We start from the raw sequence: 17,390 nt of genomic DNA on the forward strand, positions 1-17,390 counted from the left end.
TTTACAGGGCTATAAATGCTATCTATATTTATCTGCAAATAAATATACATTTTTACTAATAAAGAGATAGTGTTTAATATTGGGTAAAGTATTGATGTTTACACGGTATTTGCACTGGTATGGACCATTACAGAGATAGTAAATGTAAAGCCCTTTCTAACCAAGTTCTTTCTTAACATTTTTAAAGCAAAATATATATATTTGGAAGGAGAATATATTCAGAAAAAATTCTCAAAAGGGAAAATAAAGTTCAAACATAAAATTAATTGGTACTATTATTTTATACTTTTCTTCCTCTAGTGGTCTATCTTTACAAGGAGAGGCATCCATTCAGCTAATGGATGTCAAGCTCAAAGCTGCCTCACGTTTGTCCATCCTGAGATATATTCCTGTTCCAAACCTGTTTTAGTATGTTAGGCTAGTAGACTGAGGTTTATCTTAAAATAAGAGAACGTCCTTTAATAACCTCTATAATCATTAGTTTCTATTTAAACTGAGACCTTCACTATCCCAGTGCTGATGCTAATAGCCAGTAGGGAATTATTCTTCTTTTCATAACTTCTTCTGACTGACTTTAGAATTAGAATAAAATGGTTTTATTAGACTTGGGACTATTTCTGGGCATATGATAAACAATAGGAAGAAAAGGAACAATGCCTGATTGTTTAATTTCTGTGAATCCTTCTGATGTTCTTCTTTTCATTTGCCTTAAGATAAAATCAAGTTTGTTCTTTTCATAATGATCTAATGCTTTCAGGTCTTTTGAGTCTGAGTCTTGAAAAAGGTCTTTAAAATATTACTTTTAACTACAAATTCCACTACATTTTGTAAACATAAATGAATATGACCTTGAGATAATAATAAATAAAATTTGGTCTATGTAGTTCATGATTAAATCTTTTCGTTTAAAAATGTGTTATAATTCTGCAGATCATCGTATGTTATTTGTCATTTTCTATATAAGGGAGGAGGAAAGGGTATGCAAATAACATTTATCTTGACAGCATAAGTTCTTCAAAATGGAAAACATGATCAGAGGCTGAATGAGTAAAATTAGGAACAATAATGAGGGTGGCGAGTAATTGCATGATTCTGTTTCTAGTCCAAAATAGTAATATTAATATTTAAATGTTCTTATTTAAGTGTGAAGATACAATTTTTTTTGAGGCGGAGTCTCATTGTGTCACTCAGGTGGGAGTGCAGTGGCACGAGCTCAGCTCACTGCAACCTCTGCCTCCTGGGTTCAAGCTATTCTGCCTCAGCCTTCCGATTAGCTGGGATTGCAGGTGCCCACCGTCAAGCCCAACTAGTTTTTGTACTTTTAGTAGAGACGGGGTTTCACCATGTTGGCCAGGTGTTCTCAAACTCCTGACCTCAGGTGATCCGCCTGCCTCGGCCTCCCAAAGTGCTGGGATTACAGGCGTGAGCCACCGTGCCTGACCAGAAGATACAATTTTTATATGTATTTAAATTCAAGCTCTTTACCTAGGTCAGAAAGGTTTGCTTTATTGTCTTCATTGAGATGAACATTTGCTATGATTATCATAAAGACCAGAGACAATGATTCAAGTAGCCAATTCCCCCTCTAGGGAGTGAGACTGTGTCATAGATTTTGCAACAATGGTTTGGCTTTTCCAATTTTGGCTTGACTTCAACACAAAGAAAAATTCCTGGGGCCTTCTTCCTCTTTGTTGTTATATATACATCTCTGTGATCTACAAAGGGTTTGACTTTCAAGAATTAGAGTAGTACAGGTCTGATAGTTAAAAATAATGGATTTCTTTAGTACATGTTTAAGTGCATTATTTCCTTATCTATAATAATTGCTAGGAGCTTCTATGCCTTTCTTTATATCCTTGAGGATTGACTAAAAGAAGTTACATAGTTTCTACTATCATATGTTTTGATAGAGGAGTTCCTCTTACTTTTAAGAGAAAAATCTGTGAGAAAATGTTTCACATAATTCTACACATACCTTATACTTTTACATTGTAAGATAATTTTAATATCATTTTCTGCTGTAAAAAAAGAAGAGTTATCATAAATTTTTATTTAAACAAAATAAATGATTGACAACAGTAGAATAACCTTTAAATTTTTTACTATAAACTTTGAAGTAGCTATGACATGAGGAGAAAAAGATAGGTTATCCTCATAATTATGCCAGCAAAATTATTGAATCCCACTTCATTTATCTTGACGTACTTTTTCCATTGTATGTTGATGTTTATTTTTTGCTAGTGGTAAATTATATTTAACAATTGTTACTGTGTTCTTATTTTAGTCATAATTTTTAAAGAATTATGCTATGCTCTCGTTTCTTTATTATTTTGGTAACATCAGTAATTTTTATTATGTTGATATATGCTCTTTTATGCTAGAAAACAAACAGGAATGCCTTCAAGTGATCAAAGAACTTGTTTTTAATAGTTTATATACTTTATAAAATTATGAGAAAGTTATATATGTGTCTTTATATTTAGGTTACTACTGCTGTGTTTAAAGTTTTCAGAATTAAATATTGATATGTTTCAGAATTCATAAAATAGAAAATAATTTGAAATACTAATTTTAATTTAAATATTGCCAATTGATTTAAGTATTTACATCATGTTGATAATTTAAAATGTTATGTAGATCAAGGGATTTTTATTTTAATACATTGATAGTTACAAAGTTATAATAGAGTTCACCTTCAAATGTATCTTGGCCTTAGAGTGAGTTTACAAGTTTGAAAGACTAATGATAGTAACATTGATTTATTGTAATAACATGATATTGTATTGTACTGTGTACCAGGCAACATGCTAAATACTTTATGTGCCCCACGTGGTTTATATAAGGCTGAAAGTAAGGACTCTTAATTAACTTTTCCATTTTAAAGATGAAAAATTTGAAGCTCAGAGGGATTATGTCATTTATCTAAGGTGGCATAGAAAGTAGTGGACTAGGTTCAAAGTGGGCCAATGTGTCCTCAAAGCCCTTGCTTTTAACTCCTACTGTAATCAGTAGAGTGTTGGTACAGCCCAAGATACAGGTTCTGGAGAGCCAATTTTCAAATATTTATCAATATTGTGAGTTTGTTATTAAACTGTCAGAAATTTGAAATGAGCCATGGTGGAAATATTTAAACCTTGGAACTCAGCAAATGCTACAGATCAAGGTTTCTTCCATATTCCCCTTTCCTTCCTGCCTCGTACAGTATGCTAGTATATCAGTGCCTTTACTGCCAAAGTCTTGTCAGTGTTTGCAATGTTACATGTATTATGTTAAAGATATAAATAATGGGCGTAATTTTTTAAATATTGTGTTAAGTACTGTCTATAAACTGGAATCTATTAAGAAACTTACCATTAATAGTTATTGAATTAAATTACATTAACTTTTGTTGATAAAATATCTAAAATAATTTATTAAAGACAAGAATGTATGAAATGAACTATCTCTCTTCTTTTCAGTGATCGTGGAAAGTGGAAATATAATTTCTTTTGTGGGTTATATTAATTCTGGATGTTGTAACATTTATAGAAGTATTATAGGATTTGTGAAACTACAATCAAATAAAGTGGTAAGTTTTTAACTTATGTATTCTTTTTAATCAATTAATCTACTCTAAAGAATAAAGAGTGTTGGACACCTTTTCATGTACTTACTAGACATTTATTTGTGTTAGTTTGTGAAATTTCTATTCAATTTTTTGAAATTGTTTACTTTTGGTTTATTTAGTCTTAAGATATAAGAATATAAGTTGTAAGATATATTGATTTGTAAGATATACAAATGATCAATGAACACGGTAAAATATGCTTTACATTCTTACTCATCAGAGAAATGCAAATTAAAACCACAGCCAAGTACTACAACAAACATATCAGATTAGCTAAGATGCACTTAATCATTTGACCTAATTCCACTCTAGATAGTTTCTCCAGAAAAGTGAAAACATATGTCTACACAAAGACTTACATGAATTCTAGGGCTGGGCATAGTAGCTCACACCTGTAATCCCAGCACTTTGGGAGGCCGAGGTGGGCAGATCAAGAGGTCAAGACATCGAGATCATCCTGGTCAACATGGTAAAACCCCATCTTTACTAAAAAATACAAAAATTATCTGGGCATGGTGATGCATGCCTGTAGTCCCAGCTGCTCGGAAGGCTGAGGCAGGAGAATCACTTGAACCTGGGAAGTGGAGGTTGCAGTGAGCTGAGGATTATGCCAGTACATTCCAGCCTGGCAACAGAGCAAGACTGTGTCTCCAAACAACAACAACAACAACAACAACAAACTTGTATGAATTCTTACAAACTAAAAACTGGAAGTAATCCACATGGCCACTGACAGTTGAATGAATAGAGATGTTACAGTATATTTATACTATAAAATGCCACATAGCAGTAAAAATAATCATGGATACTTGTAAGAATCTCAAACATATTACGTTAGGCCAAAATGCCAAACCTGAATGAGTACATTCTATATAATTTCATTTTTATGAAGTTCTAGAAGAGGCACAAATATGTAATGTGTGATAGAAAAGTTAGAGGCCGAGGCGGGTGGATCACGAGGTCAGGAGATCGAGACTATCCTGGCTAACATGGTGAAACCCTGTCTCTACTAAAAATACAAAAAATTAGCCGGGCACGGTGGCGGGCGCCTGTAGTCCCAGCTACTTGGGAGGCTGAGGCGGGAGAATGGCGTGAACCCGGGAGGCGGAGCTTGCAGTGAGCCGAGATCACGCCACTGCACTCCAGCCTGGGAGACACAGTGAGACTCCGTCTCAAAAAAAAAAAAGAAAAGTTAGAAATAATCATTAGTTGGTCAGGGAGTCTTCAAAGGAATTCAATTAAATATGTAAACTAACTTGAATTCTGCTGCACTGGTCATATTCAGTGTAAAGATTTGCCATGTATATAGGTGCAAATATTCAAGTTATATTGGATTTGACTCCAGGGTACTTAGTAAAGGCTTTTGCCGCTTCCAAGTTCTTGTCACTCTTCTACCTGAGGACTACATTCTCTTTTATATATCTTAGTGGTCATCAACTCCTAGCAAATCTCCCGGCAAAGGTAATTTGAGGTCTCAACATTTTCTCCAGAACCATTCATATTGAACATCCTGTAGGCCCTTCTCCACAAGGTCTCTTATTTGAATCAAAATTCTAGTTCCCTGAGTCAAACTCATTTTCTATGTTTCTTTTGTACTTAAACAGAAAAGACAGGGAATAATCCCTCCTTTTTCACTTAATACCATCAGTTCTGGCCCTGACATTTTCTGCTTATTTTACTTCTCCCCTGTGGGTTCAACAAGAGTGCCTTGTGACTAGGGCTGATGTAACAAATGGTAGTTAACAAAACATCTTAAATGAAACTATGAAACATCTTAAATGAAACTATCATAAAATGATATCCTAGATCCTTGAAAAGTGGAATTAGTTCATTATTTCCTAAACATCTTTGTGGATTCTAAATGACAATGCTTTCAATTACCTTAGATATGCCTATGTTATCTATGAGTTTACTATTTCTCTAATATAATTGAAACACCTATGTAAGTAAATTTTTATCTAATTTGAATACAGTTGCTAATGTATTTTAAATATCATATCGTTAAATGGTTTAGAGTGAGTTTCTGATAAAAACAATACTGATTCATTGTATGGTTAAGCATCAATAATATATATATTTTTTTAACAGAAAAGATCTCAAAAACTTGTTTATATGGGTCAACTTAAGGAGAAGGAGTCCTTTGGTGAGATTAGCGTACTTCTTCAAGTTCCTTTCACATGCACAATCATTACTGAAAAAGAGGTGGAGATGGCAATCATTGAAGATAAGGACCTATTTGGTAAGTGCATAAATATCTTTTAACTGTTATACCATTTTATTGGATGAGTTTTTTAAAAGAGTAGAGATATTTCACAGACAAATTGGGATACTGAAGTCAGTGTGTGTTTGTATGTTATGTATAAAGACAACATACAATAGCTATACTATAATATATTCTGAATTAATTGTGTGGTGTTAGAATATATTAGCAATATTTCAAAAGTCTTTGTTTTGAAATTACTAAAATCTCTCTGCTAATTCCCAGGTTATCATTAATAGCAACTCTCCCTTTTCTGGGACACCTTCTGGCTTTCGTCTCTAAGGTTATTGCTTTTATGTTTTTGGTTCAGGTCAAGTCTGTAACATCCTCAATGTTTAATTAAGATCAAGCATATATGAAAATCTAAGACTGTTAGTGTATAAGACTTTATCTAAAATTTTAGAGCTCTACTAATAACAGAAGAATAATGAAGCCACCTGTGTTCGGTCCTCTAAATACTATAAATACTCAAATTGGAAATGCAATTGAATATGAAGGAGAAATGAATAGAAGCTAATAAGTTATAACATAATAGAATATTAAAGAAAATTGTAGGTATGTTCAATAAAACTGGGAATAAAGGATGAAGAAGAGAAATGTGTAGACATTACCATGGGTGAGAGATATGCTTCAACAAGCTAAATTGAAAGATGTTCATGATAAACCATATAAGATTTGACTGAATACTGCTATCCTGAATTTCAATTATGTTTTATGTCTCTGACATGATTTGGATGTTTGTCCTTTCCAAATTTCATGTTGAAACGTCATCCTCAATGTTGGAGCTGCAGCCTAATGGGAGATTTTTGTATCACGGGGATGGATCCCTTATGAATGGCTTAATGTCCTCCCTGGGTAATGAGTGAGTTCTCACTCTATTAGTTCATGAAAGAGCTGCCTCTTTAAAAGAGTCTGGCATCTTTTTCTTGCTCATTCTCTCACCATATGACACACCTGCTCCTCTTCCATCTTCCACCATGAATAAAACCTTCCTGAGTCCTCACCAGAAGCCAAGCAGATGTTGTTGCCATGCTTGTAGACCCTGTCAAATTTTGAGCCAAATAAACGTATTTTCTTTATAAATTACCAGACTCAGGTATTCATTAACAATGACACAAAACTGACTAATGCAGAAATGGGACATTGCTATAAAGATACATGAAAATGGGAAGCAGCTTTGGAACTGGGTAGCAAGCAGAGATTAGAAGAGTTTGAAAGTCTCAGAAGAAGACAGCAGATGAACGAAAGTTTAAAACTTCTTAGGACTTGTTAATGGTTGTGAACAAAATACTGATAGAAATATGGATGGTGAAGGCCAGGCTTATGAGGCCTTAGATGGAAGTGCCTGCTCCTTCTCTACCTTCCGCCATGAACAAGATTCCTGAGGCCTCATCAGTAGCCAAGAAGATGCTGGTACCATGCTTGTATAAATTGCAGAACTATCAGCCAAATAAACCTCTTTCCTCATTCCATTATAGCAATGCAAAGGAATACCCAGCCTTGGGTATTCCTTTATAGCAATGCAAAACTTACTAATACAGTCTCTTACAGAATGTGTTACCAGTACTTGCATAACACTAACTCAAAATGAAAAAAAAGAAAAAAATTCAAATTCATATATCTAATTTTAAAAGTTGTAAATCTGAAATGGCATTTGTTAATTTTATTTTCTTCTGTGGCATTCAAATACAACCTCCCTCAAGATAAACATTGCTTAAAAATAATTACTAACCATCAATTAAAATTATAATATTCTCACTTAATATAAGCTGTTTTTCTTTTCCTATACTAATGATGTTAACTGGTGCAAGGCAAATACACTGTGGACTCTTATGTAAATCAACATTTCACACATTGTATTTTTCAAATTTCTTCAGAAAAACAGAGCCAATAGGATATATATAAATATACAAGAGGAAATCTATTATGGGGATTGGGTAATATGATTGTAGAGGACACAAAGTCCTATGATATGCTTTCAGCAAGCTGGAGAATCAGGAAAGCCAGTGGTATAATTTGGGTTGTGTCTGAAAGTCTGAGAACCAAGGGAACTGAGGGTGTAACTCCCAGTGTGAGGCTTGAAAACTGGAGAGGGCAGACAGGAGGCAGTTGTATTAAGTCCTGGACTCTGAAGACCAGAGAACCAGGAATGCTAGTATTCAAGAACTGGAGAAGATGGCCATCTTAGCTCAAGAAGAGATAGACGGAATTCCTCTGCCTTTTTAAACTGTTCAGGCCCGCAATGGATTAGGTGTTATCTGTCTGCATTGGTGTTGGTGGATTTTCCTTACTTCATCTCTACTGATTCAAATGCTAATCTCTCTAAAAAACACCCTCAAAGACACATCTGGAAATGTTTTACCAGCTATCTGGGCATCCCTTATCCCAGTCAAGGTGGCACATAAAATTAATTGTCACATACAAAAGTGTTTCAGTCACTTAATAGAATCTCCTTTGTCATCTGGCAGCCTAACATTCAAACACTTGGTATTGTATGGAATTCAGTAATGTTTGTGTGTGTACTATTTATATTTTAAATTCATTCCATAGTCTGTTCATTTGAGAGTGATGTTCTAAAGCTGCTGACATGGTGTGTGCCTAATTAAACATTCTCTAAATAGAAATGTGCTTGAGGACTAGATTTTGCTTTCTTTTCAAAATTTACAAGGAGATAAAATACTGTGTTTATTTCAAAAAGCATTTTATTTCTACATTCTAATATTTCATATTCTATTTCAAGATAGTTAAAGGTATGCTTTAAGGGCTAGATAATTGCTGAAATAATTTTCACACATGAAGAGCAATGATATTAATATGCATTTAATCTGCTATATCGTGTCTGCATCTGCTTTATTTTTTGACATATAGATCCACCTCTATGAAATAGCATAGGATAGGACTCAAGAAAAAGTAAAATGAGTCTTAAAAATATCAAGTTGAAGACAAATGAAAATGCTGTGCTAGAAAACTCAGCGTGAGCAAACTCCATGTTACGTTATCTTGCTATCAAGTGTCATTATTAGCTGTTATATTACATAGGTGTTAGGAATAATCTAAATTTGAGAAGGTCCACTAAAAATAAACAAAAATAAATAAAATCATTATGTTCCAATAGAATCCTGCATTATAAGTTGGTTATGTTGCCTTCACTTTCTAATTTTTCAAGAATTATTAATTATAGCAATGTGTTTAGAACTATAAAGGTATTACTGTCCGTTGGGTTTCCGTACTGAAAAAATAAATTAATGCTTATCTTTCTCTAGGTATATGGGTCATACTCTCTATTTGATCTCATATAAATCATGTAAAGATCCAGTTCCCCTAGAATGAATCAACAATATTTCGTAAATACCCAAAGAGAACAATTCGCTCACTATACCTGTACTTCAGGATAGGTAGAATAGAATCTAGAGAATATTAAAGACTTCATAAATGTTAAATGCTCTACCAAGGAATTACATATGTAACTGTCTATATATAAAATACAGTAAGATGTATGCAGTAGTTAGTTTTGTAATATTTACAAGGACTTGAGGAGTGATATCAAAATTATATCAAAATTTTAAAATTTTGTTCATTTTGGTGGTTAACTTTTGGAAGTTAGGAAATATCTTTTTTTAATCTATATGCATACTTCTCAGACATTGCCTTGAACATCTAAATAAGAATGAGAATAACATTATTAAGCTTAAGAAAATATAAATTTCCTCTGTTTTTCACATGCTACTGAGAATGTAGTTTTTATCTGATTGTTATTTTTATAAAGTTAATATATCTTTGTCCAGATGCAGAGCTTATTACTCAAGTCATTCAAGGTAAAGATAATTGCAAGGCAATATAACTATTTGAATTTTACTGATGTCTGAAATTCTCATTCCACCATTAAAACAAGTGTACTACTTTTGTAACGAGAAAAAATTGCTTTTTATCTATAAAATGAATTACTGCTGTTTTTCATTATATCTCATTCAACAACTTATGATTGAAAAATATGGGATAGCTAATGTACTTAACTTGCTATACCCAAAAGGAAAATTTCAATTCCAAGGTGTTATTGGTATAAACTATCTGAAAGTTTCTGCTTGTTTTTAAAAAGGAAGAATGCCCAAAGACTATCTCTCATAATGCTTAATACAAAGCATAGGAGGTCAGATTTTTTACTGCAGATATATCTGTTAAGCATTTCAGGGGCAATAAATATATTCGGATTCAAAAACTTCTTCCCAACACATCAGTATTTCACCTTAATGACAAGAAAAGTTATAGCCAAGATTCTCCTTGTTAAATTAACAAAGCTAATCAAAAGGATTTAAGCTCTTGAACATTTTGCCACAGGGAATACACTACTCTTTCCCCTTTTGCATTTTTGCATTGTGATTTAAAATTTTGATATATGCAATTCCAAGTTCAAAATAAGATGGGACACTTATTTTTAAATCAGATAAAAATACTTAAAAGTATCTACTCCTCATACTTTTATTAATTACTAATACATATTAAATTTTAAAAGTGCAAGTTACAAATTTGAGTGAAATGTTTTTTTAGGAAAAAAAATAATATTTTATTTGCAAAGCAGGATGAAATGTTAATATCTTTAATGATACTTGAGCTCTTAGAAATCAGTAACAAGGAGACTAACATTACAAGGGAAGTGAAAATAAAATCAGAGGAAAATGAAATAATGCAAATGATTTACAAGGCTATGTGAAGATAATATAGCTTACCAGTAATAGATGAAAAAACAATTTCACTATAAATTACATTATCAATGCTTACAAATATTGTTATCTAATGTTCGTATAGTTTTAGGAAGTGGGAAATCCTCAAATACTGGGAAAATTTACTCCAAATGCTCCAAAATTCTCATTCACTACATAGGAAATCTTTAGCTAATATGTCATCCCCCAAGAAACTACTTAGTATCAATTGGTTTATAAAGTAATAGATGGCAGGGGGGTAGAATTAGAAAGAAAAAGAAAGGCACTTAAGTAAAAATACAAGATTTCACAAAATTCTGTGTTCCTTGAATTCTTGAAAAAGAACATTATTTAAATGAATCAGTTTTATATTTACCCTGTGATAAGTGAACATTATAAATGTATGCACTTCATACTTGTGGAAGCACTGAGATGAAACCCTTTTAATTCCACTATCCTGGCTTCTTTGTTAAAGAATGTCTCTCATTCCATTTCCTGAGATTGAGTCCAGTGACAACCATGAAAACAATTACACGCTTACTTAAAATCTACTTCAATGACACTCTTTAGGTTACTTTTCAAAAATGAGTTTTCTCAGTCAGGGTTTTCTGATCTACAAGGAATGTTCACTGCAATGCATGTGAGGAGTCTCCACACATCATGAAGACCATATTTTGGTTTTGGTGAAGATGATGGTAGAAACAGTGGCACAGGCTCCCTCTTTCAGTCATTACAATCATATTGCCAAGGGACTGAAGAATGCTTGAATGAGAATACTGCAAGAGGTCATTCAGTGATAATGAGGTTTTGCAATACCAGATGTGTTTATCCAAGTTCAGGAGGAAGTGTTAGCTATTGTACACACTGCCCCTTGTTCATCCAACAGACAGTCCAAGGCAACTTGATTATCTACAAAAAAAATTAGCAAGCGAGTTTAGAAAAGTTTGTTGGGCACCTATAGCCTTTGCAGTAAACTTAGCTATAGTAGCTAATGCTTGAGATAGAGTTTTAATCATAACCTTATTTCCATTTGTGCCAAGCCAATAAAGTTACATTCTACCAAAGATGCCCATTTAGAGGAATTTACACCATTTTGTCTACTCCATGGTATGTCATGGACAGCAGTTTTTAGTAATGGAATCTTTAAGGACTCAGAAAAGACCAGGCAGCCATCCAAACCCTCTGTTAGTCCATGCCTAACATTAAATTTATATCCTTTTAGATACCAATTTTGTTTTTCCAAGTCAGATACACATAACATTGATTATTAAATAGGTTATTTTAGGTGATTTGACTTGCATCAATCTTATGGAGTTCATTCAAATTGCATGTTCTAACATTTTCTTTTTTTATTGTACTTTAAGTTCTGGGGTACATATACAGAACGTGCATGTTTTTTACATACATAGACACGTCCCATGGTGGTGTGCTGCACCCATCAACCCATCATTTATATTAGGTATTTCTCCTAATGCTATCCCTCCTCTATCCCCCAACCCCGCAACAGGCCCTGGTGTGTGATGTGCCCCTCCCTGTGTCCATGTGTTCTCATTGTTCAACTCCCACTTCTGAGTGAGAACATGAAGTGTCTTGTTTTCTGTTCTTGTGTTAGTTTACTGAGAATGATGGTTTCCAGCGTCATCCATGTCCCTGCAAAGGACATGAACTCATCTTTTTTATGGCCACATAGTATTCCATGGTGTATATGTGCCACATTTTCTTTATCAAGTCTATCAGTTGGGTTGGTTCCCAGTCTTTGCTATTGTGAACAGTGCCACAATAAAAATACACATGCATATGTCTTTATAGTAGAATGATTTATCATCCTTTGGGTATATACCCAGTAATGGGATTGCTGGGTCAAATGGTATTTCTGGTTATAGATCCTTGAGGAATCGCCACACTGTCTTCCACAATGGTTGAACTAATTTACACTCCCACCTACAGTGTAAAAGTGTTCATATTTCTCCAGAGCCTCTCCAGCATCGTTGCTTCCTAACTTTTTAATGATCACCAGTCTAACTGGCATGAGATGGTATCTTATTGTGCTTTTGATTTGCATTTCTCTAATGACCAGTGATGATGAGATTTTTTTCATATGTTTGTTGGCTGCATAAATGTCTTCTTTTGTGAAGTGTCTGTTAATACTTTTCACCCACTTTTTGATGGGGTTGTTTTTTTTTTTTTTTTTTTTTTTTTTTTTTTTTCTTGTGAATTTGTTTAAGTTCCTTGTGGATTCTGTATATTAGCCCTTTGTCAGATGGATAGATTGCAAAAATTTTCTCCCATTCTGTAGGTTGCCTGTTCACTCTGATGATTGTTTTGCTGTTCAGAAGCTCTTTAATTTAATTAGATCCCATTTGTCAATTTTGGCTTTTGTTGCCATTGCTTTTCATGTTTTATTCATGAAGTCTTTGCCCATGCCTATGTCCTGAATGGTATTGCCTAGGAAATTTGGGGTTTGTGTGTTTTTTTAAACAAATGAAAAGTTTTAGACAAATCTTTGACAACCATTTGCTGGCTCAAATGCTTTTGTTGTTTTCTAAGCTGTTTCTCAACATATTGTTTTATTCCATTAGTTATTTTATAGATGTATTAGACTCTTTTGTTAATGAGAAAACTAGCTAAACATTTTGAATGTCTTGCTAACATTTAAAATTAATTTTTACTTGGAGAGATTATCTCATAAAATATTGTATATCACATATATTTATAAGTTTCTATATGTGTGTGTTATATATATGTATATACACACACACCTAATGTGTGGAAAAGATAACATTACTCAGAATATAATGTTGACCTTGATATTTTAGCCTGACAGTATGTATTTGACCACTCATAAACTTTGTAAAGTTTTTGTTTGTTTTGTAAGAAGAAGTTAATGTTTTTGCTTGAGTTAGGCTTTTAGATAATTTTTTTCTCTAACAAAGGTATTAAACTGTTTTACTTTTTAATTCTTTTAAATCAAATTTGTCTTTTTATTTTCATTTTTTAAATATTTTAGCTTTTATGTTCAGGGGTACATATGCAAGTTTGTTTTATAGGTAAACAAATGACTCAGGTATTTGGTGTACAGATTATTTTGTCACCTAGGTATCAAGCCTAGTTCCCATTAGTTATTTTTCCTGATCCTCTCTCCCTTCCCACCCTCCTCCTCTCTGATAGGTCCCAGTGTGTGTTGTTCTCCCTTAAGTGTTCATGTGTTCTCATTATTTAGTTCCCATTTACAAGTGAAAACATGCTGTATTTGGTTTTCTGTTCCTGCATTAGTTTGTAAGGATAATGTCCTCCAGTTCCATCCACACTCCTGCGAAGGACATGAGCTCATTCTCTTTTATGGCTGCATAGTATTCCATGGTGTATATGTATCGCATTTTCTTTATCCATTCTACTGTTGATGAGCATTTAGGTTGATTCCATGTCTTTGCTACTATGAACAGTGCTGCAATGAACATCGCTGTGCATGTGTCTGTATAATAGAACTGTTTATATTCTTCTCGGTATATACCCAGTGGTGAGATTGCTGGATCAAATGGTAGTTCTTGTTTTAAGTCTCTGAGGGATTGCCACACTGCTTTCTATAATGGTTGAACCTAATTTATACTCTCACCAACAGTGTTTAAGTGTTCCTTTTTCTCCACAACCTCACCAGCATCTGTTATTTTTTTACTTTTTAGTAATTCAGTCAAAATGGCTATTCTGACTGGTGTGAGATGACATCTTATTGAGGTTTTGATTTTCTTTTCTCTAATTATTAGTGATATTGTGATTTTTATCATATGCTTGTTGACCGTGTGTATGTTAAAGTGTCTGTTTATGTCTTTTGCTCAGGTTTTAATGGTGTTGTTTCTTTTTTGCTTGTACATTTGTTTAAGTTACTTAGAGATTCTAGGTATTAGACCTTTGTCTAATACCTAGTTAAACCATTTTAACTTGTAGATGGCAGAGTTGATTTTACCCCATAAAAAAATCAGTAAAATGTTGAATATCATGTTTTCATTTTCAGATTTGCTATACTTGAAACCACTTGTTCCACTGTAAAATGTGATCCTTTGTGAATTTTATATTCATTGATTCAAAGGTTCTATGTTTACATTGCCATGCCATGTCTAACAATAAGGTCCACTTGTAAGTAGCTTTATTTGTTATTGGTAACAATAATCTCACAAAATTTTGATGTATTTAGATTAAAAATTTCAATATAGTAACTTTGTTTTCCTGTCAGAGATTTTTAAATTAACATTAATATGGGTTTGTGCATGCCTCTATTAAAATATAACCAGAAGCAATTATTAGATTTCCAATAAATAACTGGTTTACTGAACAATTACAACTCACAGGAAGCATTTACAAAGGAATTTTATAATGTCTCCCACATTCTTTATTATTTGTTCAGTTGGAGAAGTTCTTTTCCTGCCCTTTGAAAACTCAATGTAATGATTTTATGATCACTCTTAAGTCATAAAATGCCCTATAAATCATTTTTAGTTGCCAAATATTCTCAGTTGGGATAATAATAAATCTAGCCTGGTAAGAAGCCAGTATCCAGACTTCATTGTAGGTTGATAGGCCAGCTATATGTGTGTATTAATTTCCTTTTGCTACATAACAAATTACCATAAATTTAGCAGCTTTAAACAATACTCATTTATCATCTCACAGTTTTGTAGGTCAGATGTCTGGGCTGGTTCAACTGGGTTCTATTCTTAGAGTTTCACATGGCTAAAATCAAAGTGTTGGCCAAGCTGTGATCTAATTTTAGGGCTGTGGAGAAGAGTTCACCTCCAAGTCCATTCAAATTGGTAGATTTCATTTCCTTGCAGCTGCAGAACTGAAATCCCTGTTTTCTTGCTGGTTGTTACTTGAGGGTCACTCTCAGCCATCAGAGGCTGCTCCATCCATCTGGCCCTCTCCATCTCAGCAATGAAGAATTCCTTCTGTTCACCTTCTCTCTCATTTTGAATCTTTCTCTTCTCTGCCAGCTGAAGAAAACTCTTTGTGTTTAAAGAATTCGTGTGATTGGGCTAGGCCCACCCAGATAACCTGCCCATTGTAAGGTTAACTGGTTAGAATCCGTAATTGCATCTGCAAAATCCCTGTACTGTATAATATAACATAATCACAAGAATAACACCATGGGCTGAAGGTCATGGGGGCCACTTTAGAACTCTGCTACCATAGTGCTGGAGGTCAGCAGTGGGTACGGAGAGCATGACAGGTATCTCTGCTTTCGCTGCCTTTCTATTTATGGTTCTGATTTCTGATTTCTCTGCTATGAGGCAGCATGGGATACTGGGGAGAAGAGGATGGCAAACAAATAAGAAAGGAAGGGAAAATGTTCCTAATTGTTACTGTTATAAACTGTTTTTTCACTATGTGTTTGACAGTTGTTTCAAGCTAAGCCTTTTTAGTGAGCACCTTCAAAGAGTTTTGGATATCCCTTAATGTTGGGGAATATTCGCCTGTAATTCCTTAATAAGGTAGTACATTTTCCTCCCTGGGAATCCAGAGATAATTTCAGATTTCCTCTCCTGAGGGTACTTCACTCTCAGCCTCCTCTCTCACTAATATAATACCAGTGGGACTTTATCCTGGCTGTCTTTTACACATGAGATTATATGTGGCCTACATCGGAAAGTCTACATAGGAAGACACTCCTATATTCTTTGTCTTCACAAACTATGAGTGGACAGTCCAATTTCTGGGCAGCCACTTATGTAGCTTGTTTGTCAACTGTCAACTAGCTTGTCTCTTACCTTTACAAGGTCTAGTCAGACAATAGTGTACTCTACCGTGGTTTTTAACTTCTCAGAATGTATATAAAGCTCTTCAGGTGGGCTTTTTGAAGATCCCCTCTTTCAGTTGAGGTGCTGAAGAGATATTTCTCATTATATCCCCTTGCAGATGGTGAGGCTTAGAACAGACTCTTCAGAGAAATCTGCTTCAAAAATCTTCTATTAATCTCTATTCTCAACATTTTTATACCTTCAATGTGCATTTCTGCTTCTCCACATCTATTAAAAAAAATTGGTACCTTGTTGTGAGATGTACTGCCTTGGATTCTGAGCTGATTCTCCCACTTTTTAATTACCTTGGAGTATTCACTGTGTTCCACACATTATTCTACATACTTTATATGTTTTATCTAATCAAATGTTCACAACAACCCATTGAGAAATGTGCATTTAATGGCCCTACTTTGTAGATCCGGAGAATAAAGTATAGAAAGGTTAAGTGATATCAATGCTGTCTATCCAAAGGTCATGAGGGATACTTCTGTGGTTGACTGAATTGGGTTTGTTACTCACTGGGATGAGAGAGAACATACACTATGGGGAACTATAGATTGTCTCAGCAAAAGGACATTAAAAGAATATGTGGGCCAGACGTGGTGGCTCACACCTATAACCCCGCACTTTGGGAGGCAGAGGCAGGCAGATCATGAGGTCAGGAGTTTGATTGCCAACATAGTGAAACCCCATCTCAACTAAAAAGACAAAAATTAGCTGGGCATGGTGGCATGCACCTGTAGTCCCAGCTACTCAGGAGGCTGAGGCAGGAGAATCACTTGTACCCAGGAAGCAGAGGTTGCAGTGAGCCTAGATTACACCATTGCACTCCAGCCTGGGTGACAGAGCGAGACTCCATCTAAAAAAAACAAAAAAACAAAACAAAACAAAAAACCAAGAACATGTTATAGAATTTGGGTTTTAGTTGGGTGACTTGGGGAGTAGTCTAAGAAAGTAGAAATTTGTTCTCGATTGAATGCTGTCAAAAAGCAATATATCTCAATAAATCTTAAGTTTTGAAAGGGCAGACTAGA

At 34.2% G+C, this 17,390-nt stretch overlaps 1 protein-coding gene across 2 annotated transcripts in view; it reads left to right on the plus strand.

The window, feature by feature from the left end:
• Positions 1-17,390, plus strand: part of CNBD1 (cyclic nucleotide binding domain containing 1) — a 585,185-nt gene that overhangs the window by 478,416 nt on the left and 89,379 nt on the right. For both annotated transcript variants that reach the window (XM_025394780.1, XM_025394781.1), the window contains exons 9-10: positions 3,459-3,568; positions 5,696-5,846. In XM_025394780.1, the coding sequence (XP_025250565.1) occupies positions 3,459-3,568; positions 5,696-5,846 (261 nt within the window). The remainder of the gene's footprint in view (positions 1-3,458; positions 3,569-5,695; positions 5,847-17,390) is intronic.

Source organism: Theropithecus gelada, chromosome 8 (assembly GCF_003255815.1).
Source record: "Theropithecus gelada isolate Dixy chromosome 8, Tgel_1.0, whole genome shotgun sequence".
Lineage (NCBI taxonomy): Eukaryota > Metazoa > Chordata > Mammalia > Primates > Cercopithecidae > Theropithecus > Theropithecus gelada.